The 23541-nt window shown below is 32.3% G+C and overlaps 1 protein-coding gene across 1 annotated transcript in view; it reads left to right on the top strand.

Annotated features, from left to right (window-relative positions):
* Window positions 1–18671, top strand: part of LOC111060753 (RNA-binding protein MEX3B-like) — a 64897-nt gene extending 46226 nt beyond the window's left edge. Inside the window, exon 2 of the mRNA XM_039435639.1 lies at window positions 11111–18671. Coding sequence (XP_039291573.1) covers window positions 11111–12138 — 1028 coding nt within the window. The 3' untranslated portion in view covers window positions 12139–18671. The remainder of the gene's footprint in view (window positions 1–11110) is intronic.
* The last annotated feature ends 4870 nt before the right edge of the window (window positions 18672–23541 follow it).

Genomic DNA, 23541 nt, shown 5'->3' with positions numbered 1-23541 from the left:
TCCTCCTGAATCTTCTTTCCATTTCAATGTTTACAAATTTGAAAGAAACAATTGCACAATTTTAACCTAATACAAGAATGTTCCTTTTTGTTATGATTTGTCCTTATTATTTTATTGTTATCCTTATTCCTCATCTTATATTGGTCTGCCAGTTTTCTGCTTTCCTCCCTTTTGTTCATCGTCATTCATCTTCTGTCTATGCCTTCAGAAACGTGAAGTATTTAGGATATTTTTCTTAGGTTACTAAAATGTGTCATGTAGTTAATCAAAAAATATGTAGTTAGTCAAACAAGTAGTTGTGTAGTTAATAGTTAGTTATTTAGTCATGTAGTTAATCAAACAATATCATACTATCGCCATTCGAATTCCATTCACATAATTCAATAATATTCATACTTGTATTGATTACGGTATTGCTTTATTATTGGTATTACAGTGTAATCTACGTAGATCAAAGAAATTAGGACCAATAAACACTGTGGATCTACATACATACATACATATATATATATATATATATATATTATATATATATATATATTATATATATATATATATATATATGACTTATTCTGAAAACATTTTCCTCCCTGCCCCTTGCCACTTTCCACCCATCCAATTCTTTCTTCTCCTCTCCCTACAATTGCATCTTCTCCAGTTCCTCCTCCTCCTCCTCCTCCTGCTCCTCCTCCTCTCCCTTCTCCTCCTCCTCCTCCTCCTCCTCTTCATCCCCCACCTCCTCCTTCTCCTACTCCTCCTTCACCTCCACCTTCTTCTTCTTCTTCTTCTACTTCTTCTTCTTCTTCTTTTTCTTCTCCTCCTCCTCTTGCACCTCCACTTCTTCCTCCTTCTTCTTCTTTTGCTCCACTTCCTTCTCCTCCTCCTCCTGGACCTCCTCCCTCTCCTCCTCCTGGACCTCCTCCTTCTCCTCCACTTGGACCTCCTCCTTCTTCTTCTTCTCCCTCTTCTTCTTCTCCTCCTCCTCCTCTTCCACCTCAACTTCCTCCTCCTTGTTCTTCTTCTCCACCTACTTCTCCTCCTGGACCTCCTCCTCCTCTTCCACCTCCACTTTCTCCTTCTTCTTCTCTACCTCCTTTTCCACCTCATTCTCCACCGCCTCCTCCTTCTCCTTCTCGACCTTCTCCTCCTCTACCTCTTCCTCCTTCGCCGCCTCCTCCACCCTTTTCTCCAGCTCTTCCTCCTTTTCTCACTCCTCCTCCTCCTCCTCCTCCTCGTTCACCACAATAATTCCAGTATCCACCTGAATTCTTATAGTCGTCTGAAGATCCTTTGTTGAGAGGACAGATCGCAGTGACCTTGAGAATCGTGGAACTGGAAACAAAAAGAAGCAAAAGAAGAATTGAGCGAAAGATCAGAGAAAAGATTCTACTGGTTCCCCGTTCTTTTACCTCTCATTATCATTGTGGGTTCCCTTTTGTTATTTCTGCTCTGACAGCACAACCTACTCAATAACAAAGAATCGTGGAGGAGAGAGATGACAGAGGTATGGGAGGAGGTGGGGGGGAGGAGATGTGAGTGGTGGAAAAGAACGACTAAACGGCAGCAGAAAGAAAATAAACCAATATTTTGGTCTCAGTTGTGTTTTACCAGTACAAATATCTAGAATATCTCATATTCTACCTCTCTTAATTAAAATTATTAAGATTCGTACAGACTTACGTTCTGCGCGACACACAAACGGAACGCGAGCAGTACGCAAGATGTTCGCGATTCCGGTTGCGCGCAAGAAATTGGCCTAGCAGTCTAGCACCTGCCCACAATAATGGAACACATCGCGTTCTCCTCTTGATCATCGTACTGGACGAATACTTGTTCGAGAAACGCGCGTTTTTCGCGCAGCGCCCAAGTTGGGCGCCCAACGCAGGTTTCTAAGGATAAATTTAACCGTTTTAATATCCTTCAGTGAGTTATCCCAGCGATAAGACCTGATTTCAAATCACAAACTTTCAATACTTCATATCTCTCTAAGATGAATTTGTTTTTCTCGTGATGCATTGGAAATGGAATGTTCATAAAAATCTTAAATCCTCAATCTAATTAATCATACCTAACTCTAAGTTGTTAGTATTCTTAGTGCCGGTTGCACAAAAGCCGGTTAAATTATAATCGTTATTAATTCCACGAGGACCAATCATAGAAGGCTATTTTTCGAAAAAGCCTTCTCTGATTGGTTCTCGTGAAATTAAAATTTAAGCGACTGTTGTGCAGCCGGGCCTTAATTTATTGTTATAACTTATAATCAAATCAATTTATTCTCACAATTTACAAATAATACAGTACAGTTACAGTACATTTACATACACCCTTACCTTATGAGAGACTCACATGTAGGCTTAAGCCTGTGTTTGTGAGGGCCTGGCGTAATTCGCTGAATTTTAAATCAATAAACTAAATCATGAAAATTAATATTATATTAAACTAAATTTGAGTAAAATACAGATTAAAAAAATGATATGAGTATAGAAAGAAAAATAGTTTTCCATAGCCTAAAAGTTCAATCTGTAGAGTATCTACTGAGCTTGAGTCTTGAAATACTTGATTGAATTTTTCCGTCATTAATAAACCCAGCTTTGTTGAAATACAATTACTACACATTTCGAAAATCTATACTATAATAAAGGAAAGAACTGGCTTATACACGTACGGGATAGGAAAATTATGTTTATCGCATCATCACGCCTGAACTACTGGACTGATTTACTTGACATTTTGCATATAGATTCTTAATTAACCGAGGATTGTTATAGGCTTATTTTCAATTCTTCAAGATTCCATTACGTCAAGTTTTAAAATAGACCCATGCGGATACTGGACTGATTTACTTGAAATTTTACATATACATTCTTAATTGACTGAAGATTGTTATAGGCCTATTTTAAATTCTTCTAAATTTCACTTCGTCAAGTTTTCAGTTTGTCAAGTTTTAAAATAGACCCTTGCGCGTTACCTGTTAGTCATTAATGAGCCTAGTTTTGTTGAAAATAGAAATACTAGGTACTTATTTCGAAAACATAGAATACAGCTCAATAAAGGATTCATTGTGTGATATTATGAAATTCCAAGGCCAAAGAACTTCCACTTGAATTATTGGGAGGCAAGACGTCGTCTACCAGTAGATGAAATTCAACTCCAATCCTGAGGAACCTCTTTGTTCTTGAAACTTACCTAAACGACCTCCATTTTTTCTTCTCTTCAATTTTTTCTACTCTCTCTTCCCTTCTTTTTTCTTCTCCATTCTTCCAGCCCCCTATTCTTCTTTGTTCTTTGTGTAGTCTCCATACATCCAGCCCCAGTTCGAATGCTATGGAATACCCTCACTGTTCAGATGTCATTGAATATTCATGAAATTCCTTGACATGAGACAAAGGACACTGAAAGTTTTAATTTTCAAGCGAGAGAGAGAGAGAGAGAAAGAGAGAGTGAGTGAGAGAGACAGATAACACACGAGTTGAATCACGAGTGAGAGAGCAATAAAGACTGACAGGACAAGAAGGAGGAGGAAAGAAACAGAGAGATAGAGCGAGAGTTAAATTAAGAGAGAGAGAAAAAGATTAGATTAGAGTTCTTTATGTATGTTACAATATTTACTGGATTATACACTAATTTATATCAAATGACGGTGTTGCTAATTATTCAACGAATTTTACAAAGTATAAAAAATTAATTAATGACAATAAAGATTGAATACAATTTAGAATAACGATAATTTTATAATATTGTGATGTAACTTCATAAATCGGTGGTGTTTCAACAAATTGTTGATTCTCTGAAAAGGATATAAAATAATATCCTTGCCATCCACACATGACTGGGATACTCCCAGAAGAATCAAAGCTAGATAATATGAGAAGTTGGCGGAAGAAATAAAAATTAAATTTGCTGTAAAATGTTTCTTATATAATATGAAACGTTTTAGTGCAAATTTTGCAAAATTAAAATTGAGTTCATCCAGTCATTAATTTGGATTGAACACATTAGTCTAAACCACATGAAATCCTGTATAAGTTGACCTCAACATAACATGTTTCATTTTCTTCAGGCTAAGATCTGAAAAAATATCAAGAAGGAAACAATAATCATGTATAATGAACTGAAATCAATTCTTTTATAACCAACGAATTGCTAACGGTTATCAAAGAATCGATTTCTGTTCATTACACATAATTAGTCTATTAATTCTTATTAAACGAAAATCCCAATTAAATGATGTAATTGGAATTCTCGTTTAATAATAATTATTTATTAATCAGCATTTGAACAAATGCAATTTCCAATTTATTCCCACATAATTATTGTTTCCTCCTAGATATTTTTCAGATCTTAGCCTGAAGAAAATGAAACATGGTATATTGAGGTCCACTTTTCATCTATACTTTAATAAGTAAAGAACTGGCTTATTGAACGGGATAGGAAAATTATGTTTTCGCCACACTGCACAGAAAGCAGCTATTTTCCAGTCCCTACGTAGATCTGAAAGACCTTGTTTGCAGACGACGTCAGAAAAGGGTTTCTTTTCCGGTCTAGGCCAGAAAGTTGTCTCTTTCCAGCCGCTTATGGCTGGAAACAACGCGCTAATTATTATTAATAAGTCATCCGCTAGATCGGGCGAGTGTCCACTTTCATAATAAGCTGAAGTCGCCATGATTTTAGTTCCAGTTTCGAATCAAACTAATTCGCTTCGCAACCAGTTTTATTCAATTATTTATTGTTGATTAGTGCATTCCGAATTTTTAAAAATGCTTGAAGATGACTGTGGTATTCCAAGTGAAATTTTAAAAGAATCTGAAATCCTGACTGCAAATCTTCTACCACTAAAATCAAGAGATAGGTACGATAGCTTAACGAGTATTCTTTATTTTGTATTCTTTATTTATTTTGTCAGCAATACCTGTAGTGTGGCGAAAAATATCGTTCGCACCACGGGCAAAAATGTTTTTCCAGCTCTCAATCTTTTCTAGTCCTCGGCCTACGGCCTCGGACTTGAAAACCGATTTCGAGCTGGAAAAATTTCATTTCTGCTCTAGGTGCGAAATATACTATTTCCTACAGTTACGTTGAAAAGTGGCCATTGCTGCACTGATTACAGAACGCAAAGAATCACTTTTCCGCTCTAGTGCGGGAAAAATTTTTCTGCACTCCAGATTTGCAACATGGCAACGCAAAATACTTAGTAGGTTATATGGAGCAACAGTGCAGCAAAATCAAAATGAAGTTGGTAACAGTGACTGCTGTGGCTGCTATAGTGAGCAGAGGTGCAACCAAGCACAACGCGCTAATTATTATTCATTATATATTATAACCAAGGACAACGAGGACTTTAGGATTTTAGGATTAAGGTTTTTATCAATAATAAAATTACACAGAAAAACATTTGATGGATTTCAGGCAATTTTACCCATAATTACCCACTTTTCATATTCAATGGTAACTGTAGGAAAAACTTAATGTGAAATACGTGCGCAAAGTTCCTCTGCTGCACTCAAAAAACCATTCCGCCCTCGCCTACGGCTCGGGCGTAAACGTTTCTTTCGGTGCAGCAAAGTGGCACTTTGCGCACTAGTTGCACAAATAACTATTGACGCATCATCACGTCTGAACTACTGGACTGATTAGCTTGTAATTTTTCCTATAGATTCTTGACTATAGGCCAATTTTCAATTCTTCAAACTTTCATTACGTCAAGTTTTCAGTTAGTCAAGTTTCAGAATAGACCCTTACGGAGCACGGGTATCCCGCTAGTTACTAATAAACTACATCAAAGCTCCCTGTTCAACCAAAGCTGAAATCTCAGTATAGTGATGCTGGAGATGGGAAACAATAAATCCACAGAAGAGATTCTGCCCAAAAGAAAAACATTAGACCACTCACTGATTGCTGTAGTCCTTCAAAATGCTGTAAAAAATAATATGGGAGGTCTCCACAGCACCGAAACAGGAGATACTTTTGCGCTGTCCTTTGAAGATAAGAGTAGGAGAAAAAGAAGAAGGAAAAGAAGAAGAAAGGGAAGAAGTAGGAAAATATTACATAGAGATAGAGTAGAAACCCCAGTGAGAGATGTGAAAGTGAAGGAAGAGAAGGTGAAGATGAAGATAAAGGAGGGAGAAGAGGAAATAGAAGCAGTATCAGAAGGAAATGGAAGGAAAAGGAGCAGAAGAAGATGATACATTTAGAAAATGAGTAAAGATTACGAAGAGATAGAGCGGAAACTTGAGTGAGAGATGTGAAAGTGAAGGAAGAGAAGGTGAAGAAGAAGATAAAGGAGGGAGAAGAGGAAATAAAAGCAGTATCTGAAGGAAATGGAAGGAAAAAGAAGCAGAAGAAGATGATACATTTAGAAAATGAGTAAAGATTACAAAGAGATAGAGCGGAAACTTGAGTGAGAGATGTGAAAGTGAAGGAAGAGAAGGTGAAGAAGAAGAGGAAATTGAAGCAGTGTGAGAAGGCGTTGGAAGGAAAAAGAAACAAGATGATACATGAAGAAAATGAAGAATAGGAAACAACATTGGAAAGGAAGAGGGGAGCCGGAGGAGAACTAGCAGAAGAAGGTGAAATCAACAAGATTGGGAAAACGAGGGGATGAAGAAGAAGAATTAGCAGGATTGGGAAAACGAGGGGATGAAGAAGAAGAATTAGCAGAATAAGAAGTGGGAGAAATAGCAACAGAGTAGAAATAAATAACAGAGAAACAAGAAACAGTAGCATAAGATGAAGAAGAAACTGCAGAAGGTCCTACAACTAAAAGAGAACGGTTCTCGGAGAGAAGGATCGAAAAACAAAGAACAAGAAAAAAACTGAAAATACACGTTGCGGTCCCATTTTTTGCTGTTGTAGAGCGCTAAACTACAAAAGAATTGAGGAATGACCAGAGGGGCATTAATGAATACTTCTGTCCCAAAAACAGTATAATGATAGACGGTGGTTTCGATAGAACTGCTACAACAACAAGAACGAGAACAAGAAGAAGTAGAAAAGAAGAAGATCAACAAGGTAGGCAGATAAAAAGGAGAAGAATGACGTAGAAGGAAAGCAGGAAAAAGATGTAGGAGAGACGTTTATGAAGGAATAGATATTATATGGAAAAGGTAAAGGAGGAGAGGATGTAATAATTTGAAGGAATGTTTTTAGTAAGAGTAATATTGATAGTAAGTAATTCATAGTAAGCAGTATGGAAGGAAGATAAATGAAGGAAGAAGATGAAACGGACAGAGAGAGGTGCTATATTTGTACTCCGTATACAAATTGGAAGGCTGACTGACTGTTTGATGTCTGCTACTCTAAAACAGACAGCTAAAAGCTACAAAATCACTACCCGTTGTTTTGGAACCCACCTGAATCTTTATCATTCATCTCTCATCATCATCATCATCCTTTGCATTAAATTATGAAACTCAATCACTCAAACTTTGCGTTCCAATTATTTCTGCTCTAGTGCACAGATAAAGATTACAATTGATTCTTTCAGGAGAGTTCAATAATAAAGATAACCTAAAGTTAAGTTTAGATAACCTTATCTAAATTTGGGAGAGGAATAACACAAGGTTACCTTATTTTTCCTCTCCCTATCATTTCGATGATTTACTTATTGTATGAATCAATCAATAAACAATAAATTTTATTGTTTTCTTTATTTACTTTCTACAGTGTACATCTGTTATTTAGATATTTTTTCATCATGCTATTTTGTTGAATTATAAATTATTTGAAATTGCGTATTGTGATAATGTTTTTGTGAAAGGTTATAATTTATTTCATTTTTGAACATGTATATTGTAATTTTTTTTCAATTCCTCTGGTCGTTCCAGAGTAATTAGAATCAATCAATAATTACTCACTGATCTGTGCATTATGTCAGTTAAGGCACTATAAAGGCTTTGAAGGTATTTATAGAGCCCTAATATCAGTTGATCAATAGTCTTGGAAGGAAGAAGAAACCTCTCCTAACTCCGCGTGATAAAGAAAGAATACATTATTTTTATTTTCATTCTTCAAGAACAGAGAGAAAGATACAAACAGAATAACAGTAGATGGGAAATACAAAACTGAATGAAACAATATCCCTAGCTACTTCCTTCCTATCTAATTTCGTAAGCTATTAAAAAATCTAAAACCCCAGCAGGGGTTGGCTAACCTTTGTGTCATTTACCGCCAAAAATCATGTGCCTAACCTGTTATTTGCGCATGCGCCAACTATTTGCAATTATTTCCAGTTCAATCGCTTGGAATATTATTGTGGGATTCACTTCATACTGGCAGTGTTGATTGAATGAAAAGCTTTGATGCTATTCATAAGAAATACTTACTGTTCAATCGCTTGGAACTTCACTGCTTCTTGCCGAAATCAATGTCAGTCAGTCGTTTAGTTTCTCTTATTCTTCTTCTTCTTCATTGTCTGCTTCTTCAGCAGCCTCCTCTTTGTGTCCTCGTTTTTTACTCTAATTTTGAATTTTCCATGAGTCGAGTATTCAATTTTTCCATCAGTATTCCAAGCTTTTAAATTATTCGTTTCAAACTCCACCAAAATCCTTTCTCTTTCTTATTCTCCTCCTCCTCCTCCTCCTCCTCTCATAAACTCACTTTTTTCCACCCTTCTCTTGCAAAATTATATTGACAAGATAATTGCAAACGTGAGAAATTAGAATTTTCATGAGTTGAAACTAATCTGTACTTGCTTACTCTTCTCCTTCTTCTTCTTCTTCTTCTTCTTCTTCTTCTTCTTCTTCTTCTTCTTCTTCTTCTTCTTCTTCTTCTTCCTTCTTCTTCTTCTCTCTTCTTCTTCTTCTCTTCTTCTTCTTCCTTCTTCTTCTTCTTCTTCTCTTCTTCTTCTTCTTCTTCTTCTTCTTCCTTCTTCTTCTTCTTCTTCTTCTTCTTCTTCTTCTTCTTCGTCTTCTTCTTCTTCTTCTTCTTCTTCTTCTTCTTCTTCTTCTTCTTCTTCTCTTCTTCTTCTTCTTCTTCTTCTTCTTCTTCTTCTCTTCTTCTTCTTGTTTTTCCTCTCCTTATTCTTCTTCTCTCATATTCCTATTCCTCCTCATTCAAACTATTCTTCAGTTGCTGCTTCTTATGGAATATGGATTAAGTACCTAATCTTTCCCAGAATATCTATGAAGAGTTAGACTGTTCGATTCGCAGGGTGTATCAAGTAATTTCAATTAAAATCTTATGCACCTTGAAAGATTCAATGCTTGTATAATGTTAAGGTATCTTGAACCGTTAATTCCAACCTTACTAACCTTTCTTAGAGTACTACACACCTTCCACACCTCAGCTCTACAAGCATAAACCCCATTCGTGAGTGCTTTCTTCTTCACCCTCTAATAAACCCCTTCCTCAAGTGCTTACGTCTCGTTTTTAACGTATTCTCACCCCTTGTTTTGACGTTGGTCCGTCCGAATATTGCATTCTAAATAAATAAAAGATATTGCAAGAGGGGATGAAAATGAAACTGAGTTCAGAATTCACAACTGAAGAAGAAGAAGACGAAGAAGAAGAAGCAAAACTCTCCAGTTTATAAGTAGGGGCGTATCTAGTTACGAGGGGTGAATTCGCCCTCAGTAGTACCAATTGTTAAGATTCGCAGCAAGAAATTTCCCTCTAAAAAAATGTGTGCAAACTTGTGAGATTCCTTTATCAGTATTGGTTTTATTGCACTGATTCTATTTTTATGATAAATGTGATTATGGAAGTGAACCCTCCTACATGTTTCTCACTTGTTTGAGACTGTAGACTTTGTCAATAAGATGTGGAACTTTGTATTAGTTGGGAAATGCCATTTATAATATATTAGGGGTAAGAAATAGTTAATACATGTACGGGATAGGAAAACACGAATGACGCATCATCACTTCTGAACCACTCAACTGATCAAGTTGAAATTTTGCATATAGATTCTTAATTTACCGAGGATGGCTGTAGGTCAATTATTATTCAAAAATTATTCAAGTTTTCAGTTTGTCAAGTTTTTAATTGGATTCTTGCGGAGCATGGGTTACGCTGAAATGAAGGGAACCGCTGCTGTCTGAATCAGTGTACCTCCAGTTAGTTATCAGCTCAGTGCTTGGAACAGTGTACGCCTAAAATGTGAATTTTCTGGAACTTGAATGCGGTTTCAAAAATAGAACTCTCACAGCTTTCTTGCCTTTGTTTCTGTTCCTATTCACATCAATCATTCCACTTTATTTCGTTTACTACTTGTTCTTCTTTCTCCTTCTCCTCCTCCTCATTCTCTTTTTCTCATTCTTTTCTTCTTCATTTGTTCTCGATTTTGCAGGATATATTATCACATCCATCCACCAGATATTTTTCCATAATAATCATCCCATCATTATTGTTCAATTTTAGTAAGCTGGCTGTATATGTCAGTATATATTGAAATCTATATAAATAAAGTACTCAATCAATCTCTCTCTCACTTCAGAAAGCCAGAGAGGACATGTAGTCCTAACCCCGCCCTAACAAAGGCATAAAATCTCTCTCTTTTGGTAGAGAGTTAGTGGGAAGGATATTTTGAATATTCTTTCCAAAAGAATGGACATTGATATGTCCAAAGCTCCGCCAATTTATGTAGATGCATAACAATATTATCTATAGCAATTACCAATTGCTTTTTTCATATCATATGCAGTTCAAAAATCATTTTCTTAGTCTATATTATGTAAATTCATCTATAATTTTGCTGTATTGTAAGCTATTGTATATAAGTGTAAAAGCCAGTATATATTGTAATCTACATGAATAAAGTACTTAATAAATCTCTCTCTCTTTTTAATAAAGGCAGCAAATCAATCTCTCTCTCTCTCTCTCTCTCTCTCTCTTTCTCTCTCTCTCTCTCACTCTCTCTTTCTCCTTTTCTCCTCTTACGCATTCTATAGCTGAATTAGTATTATTCTTTATCAGTTTATTCATTTTTTTTTTGTAGAATACGTGTGATAATTAGTGGTTATTGATATATTGCTCCAAGCCCAGCAAATATGTGTCTGTTTCTTCCATATTATTTGTTCCTTATCAATAGGGTTCATTCCCTTCAGTGGTGTAGGTTCCTACTCATCTCTACAACTGCAATCTGAACAATTGTCTTTCGTTTTCTGTGTTGCAGGCTGCAAAATCAAAGCCCTGCGTGCCAAAACCAACACCTACATCAAGACCCCCGTGCGCGGCGAGGAGCCAGTTTTCGTAGTCACCGGTCGCAAGGAGGACGTAGCCAAAGCAAAGCGCGAAATCCTCAGCGCAGCCGAACACTTCTCGCAGATCCGCGCTTCTCGCAAGAACAACCCAACTGGTACCGGCTTGTCGCCCCCGGGACCCCCGGCCAACGTCCCAGGTCATGTCACCATACAGGTCCGCGTTCCGTACCGAGTTGTCGGCTTGGTGGTCGGACCCAAAGGCGCAACCATCAAGCGCATCCAACACCTCACCCACACCTACATCGTGACCCCGTCACGTGACAAGGAACCCGTATTTGACGTCACCGGTCTGCCAGAAAGTGTTGAAGCTGCAAAACGAGAAATCGAGTCGCACATTGCTGCCCGAACTGGGACCACCTCCACCGACCCACTGTTCGGCGGCTCCGACAACTTCCTGTCCAACACACCGCCCAACGTCCTCAACGACCTCTACAAGACAGGACTTGGCAGCTTGTTCAACTACATGGATAACCTTCTCACTACCAATGACAACAATACAACCTCCAATGCCATAACAGATGTGTCGTCAGCGTTCACCAACAGTTCCGGATGTAGTTCTGCTTCGTCGGCATCTAGTGCTTGCGGAGGTGGGACTGCGACAAACTTGGGTGACCTTGGCTCCATCTGGGGAACGTCGATGGAACGCGATGAAGGTATTGGGGAATCACCATCTTTCGACACAGCCACCGCGCCATCCAGTATCTGGTCGTTCCCTCAAACTGCAAGACCTTCTCCACCTCAAAGCACTTCGCCAACGGAGTCTGTGACCGGCAAACGGGATTGCATTGTTTGCGGTGATAAGGAGGTGACGGCTGTGCTCGTTCCCTGTGGACACAACTTGTTCTGTATGGATTGCGGGGAGCGCATCTCGCAGTCAACAGACTCGGCTTGCCCTGTTTGCAATATGCCTGCACTACAGGCTGTACGCATTATTTGCTAGATTATTTTCTATTGTCATCTAGATATCTAGATTATTATACATATTGTTTGCTAGAGTATCTTGCTGGTGGTATGGAGAGTGAAGGGGGATCGTTTTGTTTGCCAAGATACTTTAATAATCTCGGCAGAGATTTTCTACGGGTTCTAGGATTAAATTTATAAACCAAACCCTTTCTAAATCTGAAAACATTAGAGTTCTTAATTTCTAGAATACTATAGTTGTTATACTGGTTCTAAACTTTTGTTGAACCCTGTAAAGAACTTCGAAAATATGGGTCTGTATGACACCAGACCTTCTTCTAGTTCTAGAATATAATTTTTTTGAATACTCTCTGTTTTCCATTAGTAGAGGAATCCTACATTAATTACTAGCATCTTTCTTCGAGAATAATCACCTTGGTTTGAATACATGACCTTAGTCACCTTGGTTTATCAAGGAACTAAAGATACAAATTCATTTTTAGCACTATCTACTGTTTTTAAAATTTTCACCTTGGAATGACACTTTACTATTTTATAGTCCAGTATTTGTATTCAACTTGGTTGAAAAATTTATTGTACATTTAATGTAGCATTATTTGCTCTTCTACTCATTATCTTATTTCAGCACTATTTGTGTGTTTTTTAACCTTGTTACAAGAGTTGAGCACTAGTTCTACACAGTAGTCTTTGGTTTTTTCCATAGAACTGCATATGGGTAGTAAAAGTAGTAGAATACCGTGAATAGTTTTTCTTCGGACAGTGCTTACCTTGAAAAAAGTGTTGTTTTAATACTATTCCTCCAGCTATTCTCCTCCCTCACTCTCTACTCAGCAAAACTTTCAGTAAACACTGATATTTGGACTGAAATCTTTCCTTATTTCAATTTTTTGCCACTAGAGTGCAGTCCATGTAGCAAAAACCTCGCACATATATTTCAAGTCAGGGCCCCCCTCCTACCTCAATGACCTGTAACTGCCAACATAACCTCAAAGTAATTATTATTCCTGCTTCAATTAAAATATAAATAATCTGTTAAGTTTTAAATTACGCTGAACAGAATGACAACTATGTTTAAATCTCATGTTATTCTAATTACACTAATTAATTATTCTTGTTGCGTAAATTGATGATTTAAACTTAGCAGAAGAAGTTTAATCATTTAAACTTAGCAGAAGAGTCATAATTTTGTTGATCATAGCAGTCATATTGCAATTAGCTGCAGTTCTTTGATTTTACTTTTACCCATGACTATTGTTCTCTCAATACATCAACACTGTTGACCTTACTTTAAAATTAGGCCATACTTAAATTTGTAGGTAATTATTTATTTACATATATGTGAGATAGCATGGAAGCTGTGAAAAGAGGGTTGTAACTGCTTAGAAGGGGTCTTGATTTGACTACAGTCGATTTTTTTTAATTGGACAAAAAGTCCTATTCTTTCAAAAAATATTGTCACGTATATTTTATAGTTTAGGGGACAAACTGAATTTGTAACAAGTCGAAGATTCACTTGAATTCTATTGATTATTTTACTACACTACAATACCGGTGTGGATGTGCGTGTTTCATTATTATTTTCTCTTGAAGTTGTCAATGATTCAATATCTTGATGTTTCAAGATAGGAGCTAAATTGTTTTGGGCTTCTATTGCATTAGGAAACTATACACTAATCTAGAGACAAATCTATCTTAAAAGACAAAAAGTAGATGATAAAATCAAGTTTTATTATTGATTTTTGACAAATATCAAGTGTACGCACCGATTATTTTTCTCATATTTGAGCTGGTTGGACTGGATGATTCATAATATATTTTTATGTTGATTTTTTATTATGTTGATGTTTTAGTTGTTTTTATTATTATAATTCATTTATAATGGACTATATATTGGTTGATACATTATTAATAATTATTTTTGTATACTATTTTCATGATTAGTGCAGTGAGAAAGAATTGAGAAGTAATATTGTGTTCAGACTCACTTTCATAGATTTAGGTTCTTCTCTTCAAAAACAATATTTTTGTGAAGTTTACATGTATATTAATATATTTGGTAAAATAGAGTTTTTTGTTTATTTATGGATATATATTTTATCATTTTTAGTTGTGTTTATTTGCTCATTAAATGTGTTGGTTCAGTACCATATTTTGTTTGTACTATTTTTATTTGATGAATTTGAAACAAAAAGATACAGATCAAGATAATATCGAATGTATCTATTATTTTTTATTATTTGATCAATTTGGAAGTAATTGCCAATTTTATCTCAAAAGTCAACCATTTGTGATGGATTTTGAGTTTCTTAAGTGATTCAGACTTTTTTCTACACTCGGATAATTTATAGTCTCAAAATTCCATTCAGATTCTAAAAACGATTTCTAGCATTCTTGATTTTAGAATTCACTATCATCTTTTGGAAAAATTTCAATATTGTCTCACAAATTTCAAATTCATCATTATAATAGTTTTCGTCTAGTATATAGGATCAAGGAACTATCAAATAATACAATATGCTGTCAAGGCTTTATGATAACAAATAATCTACCCAACAGTCTTATTTTTCCAATCTATATGATATAAATTATATTATGAAAATTATGCTGACTGATAGTATATATATATATATTGTGTAGATATAAATATAATATGAATAATGATCACAACAGCATTTGATTGAAATAAATCTCTGAGGGGGAAATAGTTTGTTTCAAATTTCCATTCTAGTTATGTTTGGTTTATTACAGTAGATGTACATCTTATTTTTAGCATATCCCACCTATATGAGTTATTATATGGGTATTCAGGAAAAATTTTATTTTCTATATCTATGTTGATACAAAATATAAGTAGAGAATTTCCAATTTTCCTGCAAGTTTAGTTTATTCTACAGCTAATTTTCCGTTTTTTATACTCTTCCCATCCACTTCCAAATGATAGTTGAATAATTTTAAAGCAATTATTGAAAATGGTAGTAGTTAAAGAAGTTTTTTATTTAGTTTTTTTTTCAAAGGCCTCTAATTTTTATTGTTTTTATCACAGGCTGTGATTACTAAAACTGCCATCAAAATAAATATTTATCTAGCATGACACATGCTGTAGAACTCTCCATTCAACAACAAGCCTAATTAATCTGCAAATTTTAATTTTCATACACTTTGGGTGCAGTTATTGATGTATATATATATATATATATATAGGCATGACAGCATGTGTCCTTTACTAATTAATCAATGAAGAAAGGTTAATGTGAACAAATACAATCTTTTTCTTATATTAGGCTACTCAAATAACAAAATAATTTGTATGCTATAATATGCAGTAGTCTTGAATTATTTCTATAGTAGGAAAAATTGAAAACTCCTTGTATCGATTTATGGTATTCACACACAATTTTTCTAATAATAAGATAAAAAGTGTGTAGTTTATTCATGAAATATTGCATTTTTTCCCATTACGATCAACAGGTGTAGATCTTTGAAATCTAAAATTCAATCCTTGCTTTCCAGTGATTGCTGGGTTCAGAAGAAGAATAGCATTGGTTCTTATATAGGTGTTCACACATATGTGAACACTCTTATAAGAAACAATGCTATTCATCAATTGAAAAGCAGAACTTTGTATGGAACCATGTTAGAATCTCAGCTAGCTATAGAATAATTTCTTGATAGACGTTTGAATTCAATGGAAATTAGACAGTTTTCTATAAATAACCTAGACTGCTATGATAGGGCTGTAGATGAGACTTAATTAATTGAATAATCAGTAAATTAATTAAAACATAATAATTATAATAATATATTCATACATATCCCATTTTTTATTGTTAATAAGTATATCTATATTGATGGAAGGAACTCTCATAGGTGTCTAATGTTATATAGTGAATGTATTGTGTTTCAAAGAACTATTGGTGTACAATATTTTTTATATTGTGATATAGAAATAAGTTAATTTTTCTCATTTTTATTTGTTGCTAAGGAGCCAATTTGAAGGATACGTTTAGTTATAAATACTTTTTACTTTGGGAAAGAGAATGTATAAGATGTTCAACAATTTCCAAATATTATTGGATTTGAATAGAAATACAGATAGTCTTCAAAATAGGTACCATAGAATCAAGATTAGATTATAGGAGGTTGAATAAAAATCAGCTGATTATAGTTTTATGTTGACATTGAATTCATGAGTTGTGGATGCCATGACATCACAACAATATAAGACTACAATTCATTGACTGATGAAGAGTATTCATCTTTTATTAATCAATCTTTGTTCATAATAATGTGGCAAGCATTTCTGGGAAGTAACTATACATGATTCTCAACATTCTCGATTCAACAACACCAATGATATGCCCCTTTTTAAGTAACAGAGACATGTTTACCAGATATTTTCAAGTAATTTAAACATGTTTTCCAATTATTTTTTTCTCTCAGAATAAATGTATTCTGGCATTGACAGTTGAATGCATTTTGCAATATAGGTGTCGTCTTTAATGTTGTTGTTAATATTGTATTAATAAATCAGTCAAAAACCAAAAAAAAAAATACTGAAAGCAAATATATGAAAAAGACTTACTATTGAAACTAAACACCATTTAAAAATGTAGTGAAACATTTCCAAGTATTCCAATTTGAAAAGTCTGTATTTCAATATTCTAATTAATGAAATGAATCAGGCATTAAAATAAATAATCCACTTTACATGAACTCTTAGAATATTATTTCTTCTTGATTTCATTTTTTTGTTTCTATTTTTGTAATCCCTATCCATCCACATGGATTCCCAGAAATCTATAATTTCTCTCTATGATTTCCAATGTTTCATCTCAAAAATGCAATATTTAAGTATAGTTGAAAATAGTTCTATCCAACATACAAGTTATATATAAATATATTATAAAACTTAGATGTTTTCTGATGATACTATATATACATATTCACTCATATAAATAAACATATATATATATATATTTATATACATAATTGCCGATAAAAGACAAAATACTCAAGAAGAATACCTAATATTTTTAGTGTTTCAACATTTGAAGTAAAATGTTTTGTGAAATATTTAGTTAATTTGCTGTGTGTGAATCATCATTACAAGTAGATTATAGAGTATACGTGCACTTTATTACTAGAAATATAGTTAAATAGATAAATGAATCATCATATTTCAATGAATAAATCTGTTGAGAAAGATAACTCCATTGATTTTTATTATTATCAAATTGGTGTGTATTTTACTATCATACTATTTATTATGTTGTTTGTAGTTTTTTACAATTGGATATCTTAAAACAAAAAAAATATATGAAAAAAATGTATCAACTGCTCAAATACCACAGTTTGGTGCGCAAAGGTATGTAGAATTTGTACATTTGTAAATTTTTGTAGTTACTGCTGCAATAATTATATAAGTGTGTAATATTGATGCACAATTTATAAAAGCTCCAAATACACCAAATTAACATCTGTTTCTGAATTACAAAATACAATATTGCAGTGCAAAATTAATTCAAATTTTATGACAAAAATTCATTAGAGTGCATAATCACAAAACAATTTACTTTTTTGAAATCCATAGTTTAATGCACAGGTTTTTCATTATTGAATAAGTAATGCAAAAAGTCTCCCTAAGATTTAAATGATGCTGATAAAAAGATATATGAGATAAAAAGTTAAACACTTCATTTATCATTTATTTGTGTATTTCACTAACTATTTAGTACTAAATCACTATACTGTTATTAAGTTTGCATTCTTTTTTATAATGAATATAAAATAAAACAATTTAAAGTTTGTCTGTTAATATCTAAAGCAATAGGAAATGTTTAAAGTTTGTAGATTTGAGGTGTATTTTACATTAAAAATACTCTAATATGTTGACAAAATTGTGTACTATACAATTTATTGCATAAAATAAATAAGTCAGAATGTATTTGGGGTTTCAAACAATATTCTTACTCAACATTTGTAAAAAATTCAATAAGCAATATATTTATGCATGACAAATTTCTTCATAATTTTCTGAACTTATTGATAGTAAGCTAACTCAAGCAACACTGAATTTTCTAGATGTTTTATCTGAGAATTTCTTGCTTGAATAATTCTTCCCTCAATTTATTCAAAAGCTATCAGGTGTGTAAATATAGGTATTCAATGTGCATGAAAGTAATACATGATTTTTCATTAATAGTTCGTTTATAAATGTGTGTTTATATATCTATATGCTGTCTGCAAGTATAATTAAAACCAGTTTATCTTTCATAATTCTATTTAAAATCTAGGCAACTGAAGTACGGTAATAAAATATTATCTTCCAATATTTCTTGGTTGAAACTTTTCCATTTACTGTAGGTCATATTATGTAGGGCTGATAGTAGTTATTGTTATATTTGAATAATTTTGTACTACCTACATTTTAATAGTCCACGTGAGATGCTTATTGTGTAATGAAATTAACAATTAACGTTATTTTTACAACGGTTTTAAACTAAAAATATTAGGCCAAATTCTCCCTGCTAAAGATTTACGCTACATTATAATGCACAATATAGAATACAGTATGTTTTCTTAATTATTAGTATAATAACATATACTGTATCAGAAAAGGCATCCTTTGTTAATAATAAGGAAGAAAAACATATATTGAATATACATAAATGAGATGAAAAGTCAATAATATTGTGTCAATCTTCTATTTTATTAAGCTTCAAACAGTATGAGTGAAACCAAAAAGGAAATCTGGGTAGAATTAGTAGCTACTGTGAATCGCATACATAAACTACTATGAGAAACTCTAGCAGATAGCTACAATAATTATTATTCAAAAAAAAGAATATTATATCTTTATTATTAGCAAAAAAGGAGATGAAAACACTATTCAGATATGTAATGTACTGTTATATAAGTATAATATATATGATATATAGGCAAGGCGAGTTATTTTCAATATGTTATGAGTGCTCAATAAGAAGGAGAATGGTTGTAATGAGATGTGGCAGGCATTGTGAGTTATGAATCTAGTACAACTGTACTAATCTGGTAAAAGTATACAGAATGAGGTACAGAAGTACATATTTTGTACTAGATAATAAATGACTACAATTGAATAACAGGATTGAGGCATGTGTTTCCTAAATATTCCAAACAAAAACTCATAAAAATATTCCAGATAATCATGTATTCATAAAAATACTGTTTGCAATCTCTTGCTAACAAATTGTTTTGAGAAGTATTGAATTTATGGTTGACGGATAAAATAATCAAATTTTGAAGTTAATATCAATAAAATTTCTAGTTCCATTGACAGATCACTGAAAACTCGAAAACCTCAATTTCATTAACTACTGTACCTTCAATTTCTTGTAATGTTGATCCACAGAGCATTGCAGAGCATTCTGCAATCTTCAGAAGTGTGAAATCCTGTAGAATAAACATTATTGAAGACATATTTCATAAACCAACTTATCAAATTTGTATCAATTATAGTTATCAAATTTATATTATGTATTTGTAATAGATGGATTGTATTGTAAGGATATATATGTATTGATGTAGGTAAATATGTAACATGCGGTGTGTATTATGCTGGTATCTAAATTCTTCTAAAAAAATTCTGTTCTGTTTCATATATATATTCATAACTAATGTTTATATATATTCTCTATATATATTTATATATTTGATACTTTCATCTAGCTTTCCAAGTTTAATTCATTGTATTCACTTGGATAATTCCCATTTGTTATTCAATTTATAGTTTTTTTTGGTTAGTGATAATATTATCAGTTTCCTTGAAAATACGTATATAATTTTTAGTAAGTAATCCTACTGGTGGTATGTCCCGGTTATTGATAGATGTATATTTTTTCTTTTTATAATTTTTTTTTCAGTGTGTAAATTACTTTTTTAGTTTCTATTAGTGAAGAATGTATTAATTTGTATTATTCAGTTTAGTGTTGTGTATAGTTTTCAAATTTCGTTTGTGTATAAGATAGATACATATTGAAGCTTATCAAACTTTCCCATTCAATTTCATTTTCCAATTTCAATTTGTTTGGTGGCAGGGATATTGACATTTTAGATTATTATTTTTGGACCTTGTTAATTTAATATTTCTATTAATAATAAATAATAATGTTATTACCAAGAAGAAGTTACCAAAATTGTTTAAGCTCCCTAAAATTTGTCACGTCTCCATTTTGTTACTTTCTACTTCGTTTTGTTTCATCAAATTCTGGTTTTCTAATTCTCCAACTTGTAGAAGCCAATTCTATTCAAATTCAGTGGAGGTATTATAGTGGTGGAACCACTATTGACTCCTTCATTAAACTTCAAATTAAACTTCCTTAAAAATAGAATGAAAAGTTTGATTTGCTTCAATATATTGTGAAAGTTTGACCGGAGTTTATAATATATTATTATTTTATAGTATTGTTACTTATATTTAAATCTTAGATCTATGTGTTCCAATAACTAGTGAAACATTCTATTCTTAATGGTTGTATCTTCAAGTGTTTATATTATATAATCAGTTATATAGAACAATTCTGTATGTTAATTAGATGAATTATTCATGACAATTCAATCATCTACAATGATTATTTGTCCAAATATTTAAGTAATAGTTTGTATTCCATGGAATACTTTCATCATTATATCACTAATAATGATGCTTATACCTATAAATTCAATTTATTAAGAACAATAGTTTTGTTATTCTAATTATATAGTACTGTAGATATCACTTCTTATAATTATTTATATAGATTTATTTAGTTGTTGTGTTGTATTATTATTCATTTATTATCACAATGCTCTCAAAACACTTCTTGAGTGTAAATTGAATTATTATTAGGTACCATTGATAAACATGTGTAAGACAGAGAAAGAAAATATGTTTTAGTTATACTCCACTAGCAAATGTTGAGTTTGGAACATTAATTCAAAGAAAACATAGTTTTTATAATATAAGTATCTATTAGAGAATTTTGGGCTGGTTTGAACATAATATAAACATAAACATAATATCTCAGTTAATAACTCTTCAGTAGATGTATTGTTCTTGAAGGATTCTTAATTATGTTTATTCATTAATTATTACTACTCAAATACTAATTTCCTTCAAAAATATCTATTTATGGAAACACAACATGGATCTAATCATATGGAGTAAAATGCTTGGAAAGATTTGGCTGATAAAAGTATATAGTGTTTTTTGACTGATAGATATTAATGTATTCTATTACATATATGATATATTATATAAAGTAAAATCACAAACGTTTATGCAAATAATCGGTTATTGTCATGGTTTTTGGAAATGATGGTGACAATTACAGAAAGCAGCAGTATTTGTTTGGTATTAAGTTGTTGACACATTTTCTATTGAAGAAATTAATCTATTTTGTTTCCAAGAAAAAGTATTTTATCTATACCTTGTTGATAAAAAGCAATACCAGTATATCTATTAACAGATCACTAGAGCCAAGAGTTTATTCCTTTGAAAGTTATCTCATATATATACAGTAATAATTAGTAGAATATTATTGTGGATCCCAGGAAAATTTCTTTGAATGGTATCTCATATCGGTAATAATTAGTAGCATATAATTGGATTCCAGGACAATTTTATTGTAAGAATAAATTTATTTGCTCCACCTGTTATATATGTGTAGGTTGGTTCAGGCCTAAGACTATTCTAAGTTCCCTAGTGATTAATTAAAACTGTTAGACTTGTGTTTTTTGAAAACAAACCATTGATTATTCCCATTTTAAATGTGTATTTATAATATAGATGGTGTACTGAAGCATATATTTTTTCAATTTTGCGTACCTATTTACTAACTAAATGTATTTTTTTCACACATTTTAATCAACAAGTATGAATGTTCTTATACATATATATGATATATTTTTTCACAAGAAACCTAACTTAAAAGTAAATTGAGCAACTATATGTTTTTTAAATAATTCACTACAGTGTGTAATCCACAAGTAAAATGTTAAAATTGTCAACAAAATCTGTAGTAATTTTTATAATATACATTATATACGAGTGGCCAGAAGACCATAATATAATATGTAGTCTCAAATCTCTATTTCAAAATCCTATTTTTAACGACAAACAAGCCAATACTATACAGTAGATATTACAAAGCAATAATAAAGGTCTTAAATGAGAAAGAAGGAAATAAAAATTGAAATGTTTACTAGTATTATAAATTATTAATGTGTGGTTGCTTGTCTATAAGTTTGATTGTGTTTTTTGTGAATGAGGACAATTTTCTCAACATTTGCTCAGAAATGTTTATTTCCTTTAATCAATACTACTTATGGAAACAAAAATATGTATAATGAACAAAAAAAGACAAAACTCTTTGTTTTTATAGTTATTTTGGTTGACATAATCTTTTCAAACAAAACATTATGATAGAAACACAAAACCTATCTCCTAAAGGGGTCAGTAATAATATGTATTAGTGTTATTCAATATATAATTAATACACATAGTATATTCCATGTAGTGATCTTATTTTTATATTATATTAAATGATTTTCTAATGCTGTTCCAATATATATATTATACTCCAATTTATTATATTCTGTATTAATTGTTCAAAATAAATGGTTGGCTTCCAAAAAATAATAAATCTTCATCTTAATGTAGTGAATAAATACATTCATTCATTTATTCATATTTATGTAGTTATGACGAATATTATAAAAATCATTTTCCAGGTAATAGTTAGTGGGGTTTAATACCTATAATACTTATTATTAAGAATTTTTGTGGTATTTCCAACATCAAATTCTGTGAAAAGCTTATTTAACTCCATACATTTTGTTTCTTATCCATAAAAAAATGACATTTCAATTTTTAGAGATTTTAATAATCTCTCAGATAAATGTTCAACATGAAAGTCATACATTTTTCTATACCTCCAAGTTATAAAGAGAAAAGTTCCCTTATGATTCTCATTGCTTCATAAAACTAAAACACTTTTCTCATAATCCACAACTTTCAAATTTCCATGAAATTGTGGAATAAATTATTATTATCAGTTAACGTTCCCAAAGCATGTTCCATTTACCAATTTTTGGAAAATTCATCTATTTTTTCCTTCTCAAGGATGATTTGTTCAATTTTCATATATTAATAGCCATCTCTTTTTTCATTTTTTCCAAAATGGGTCTCAAAATCATCAAACTACTATTTTTGACAATCAAGTAAAGTTGAAAATTCAATCTCTTTCAAATTTTCTTCCAACCAACACAATCTCTGTGCTGAGATATTTGGATTTCAAAAGTGAGTGAAAATTGTGCACATCAATTTTATTTAGAACTGATATTTAATTTAGAATTCTAATATTGAGAATCAAAAGTGTATATTTTTGTCAAATAATGAACAGAA

The sequence above is a fragment of the Nilaparvata lugens genome, chromosome 9 (assembly GCF_014356525.2).
Source record: "Nilaparvata lugens isolate BPH chromosome 9, ASM1435652v1, whole genome shotgun sequence".
Classification (NCBI taxonomy): Eukaryota; Metazoa; Arthropoda; class Insecta; order Hemiptera; family Delphacidae; genus Nilaparvata; species Nilaparvata lugens.
Note: the sequence above shows the minus strand (reverse complement) of the source record. Positions and strands in the feature narration are given on the sequence as shown.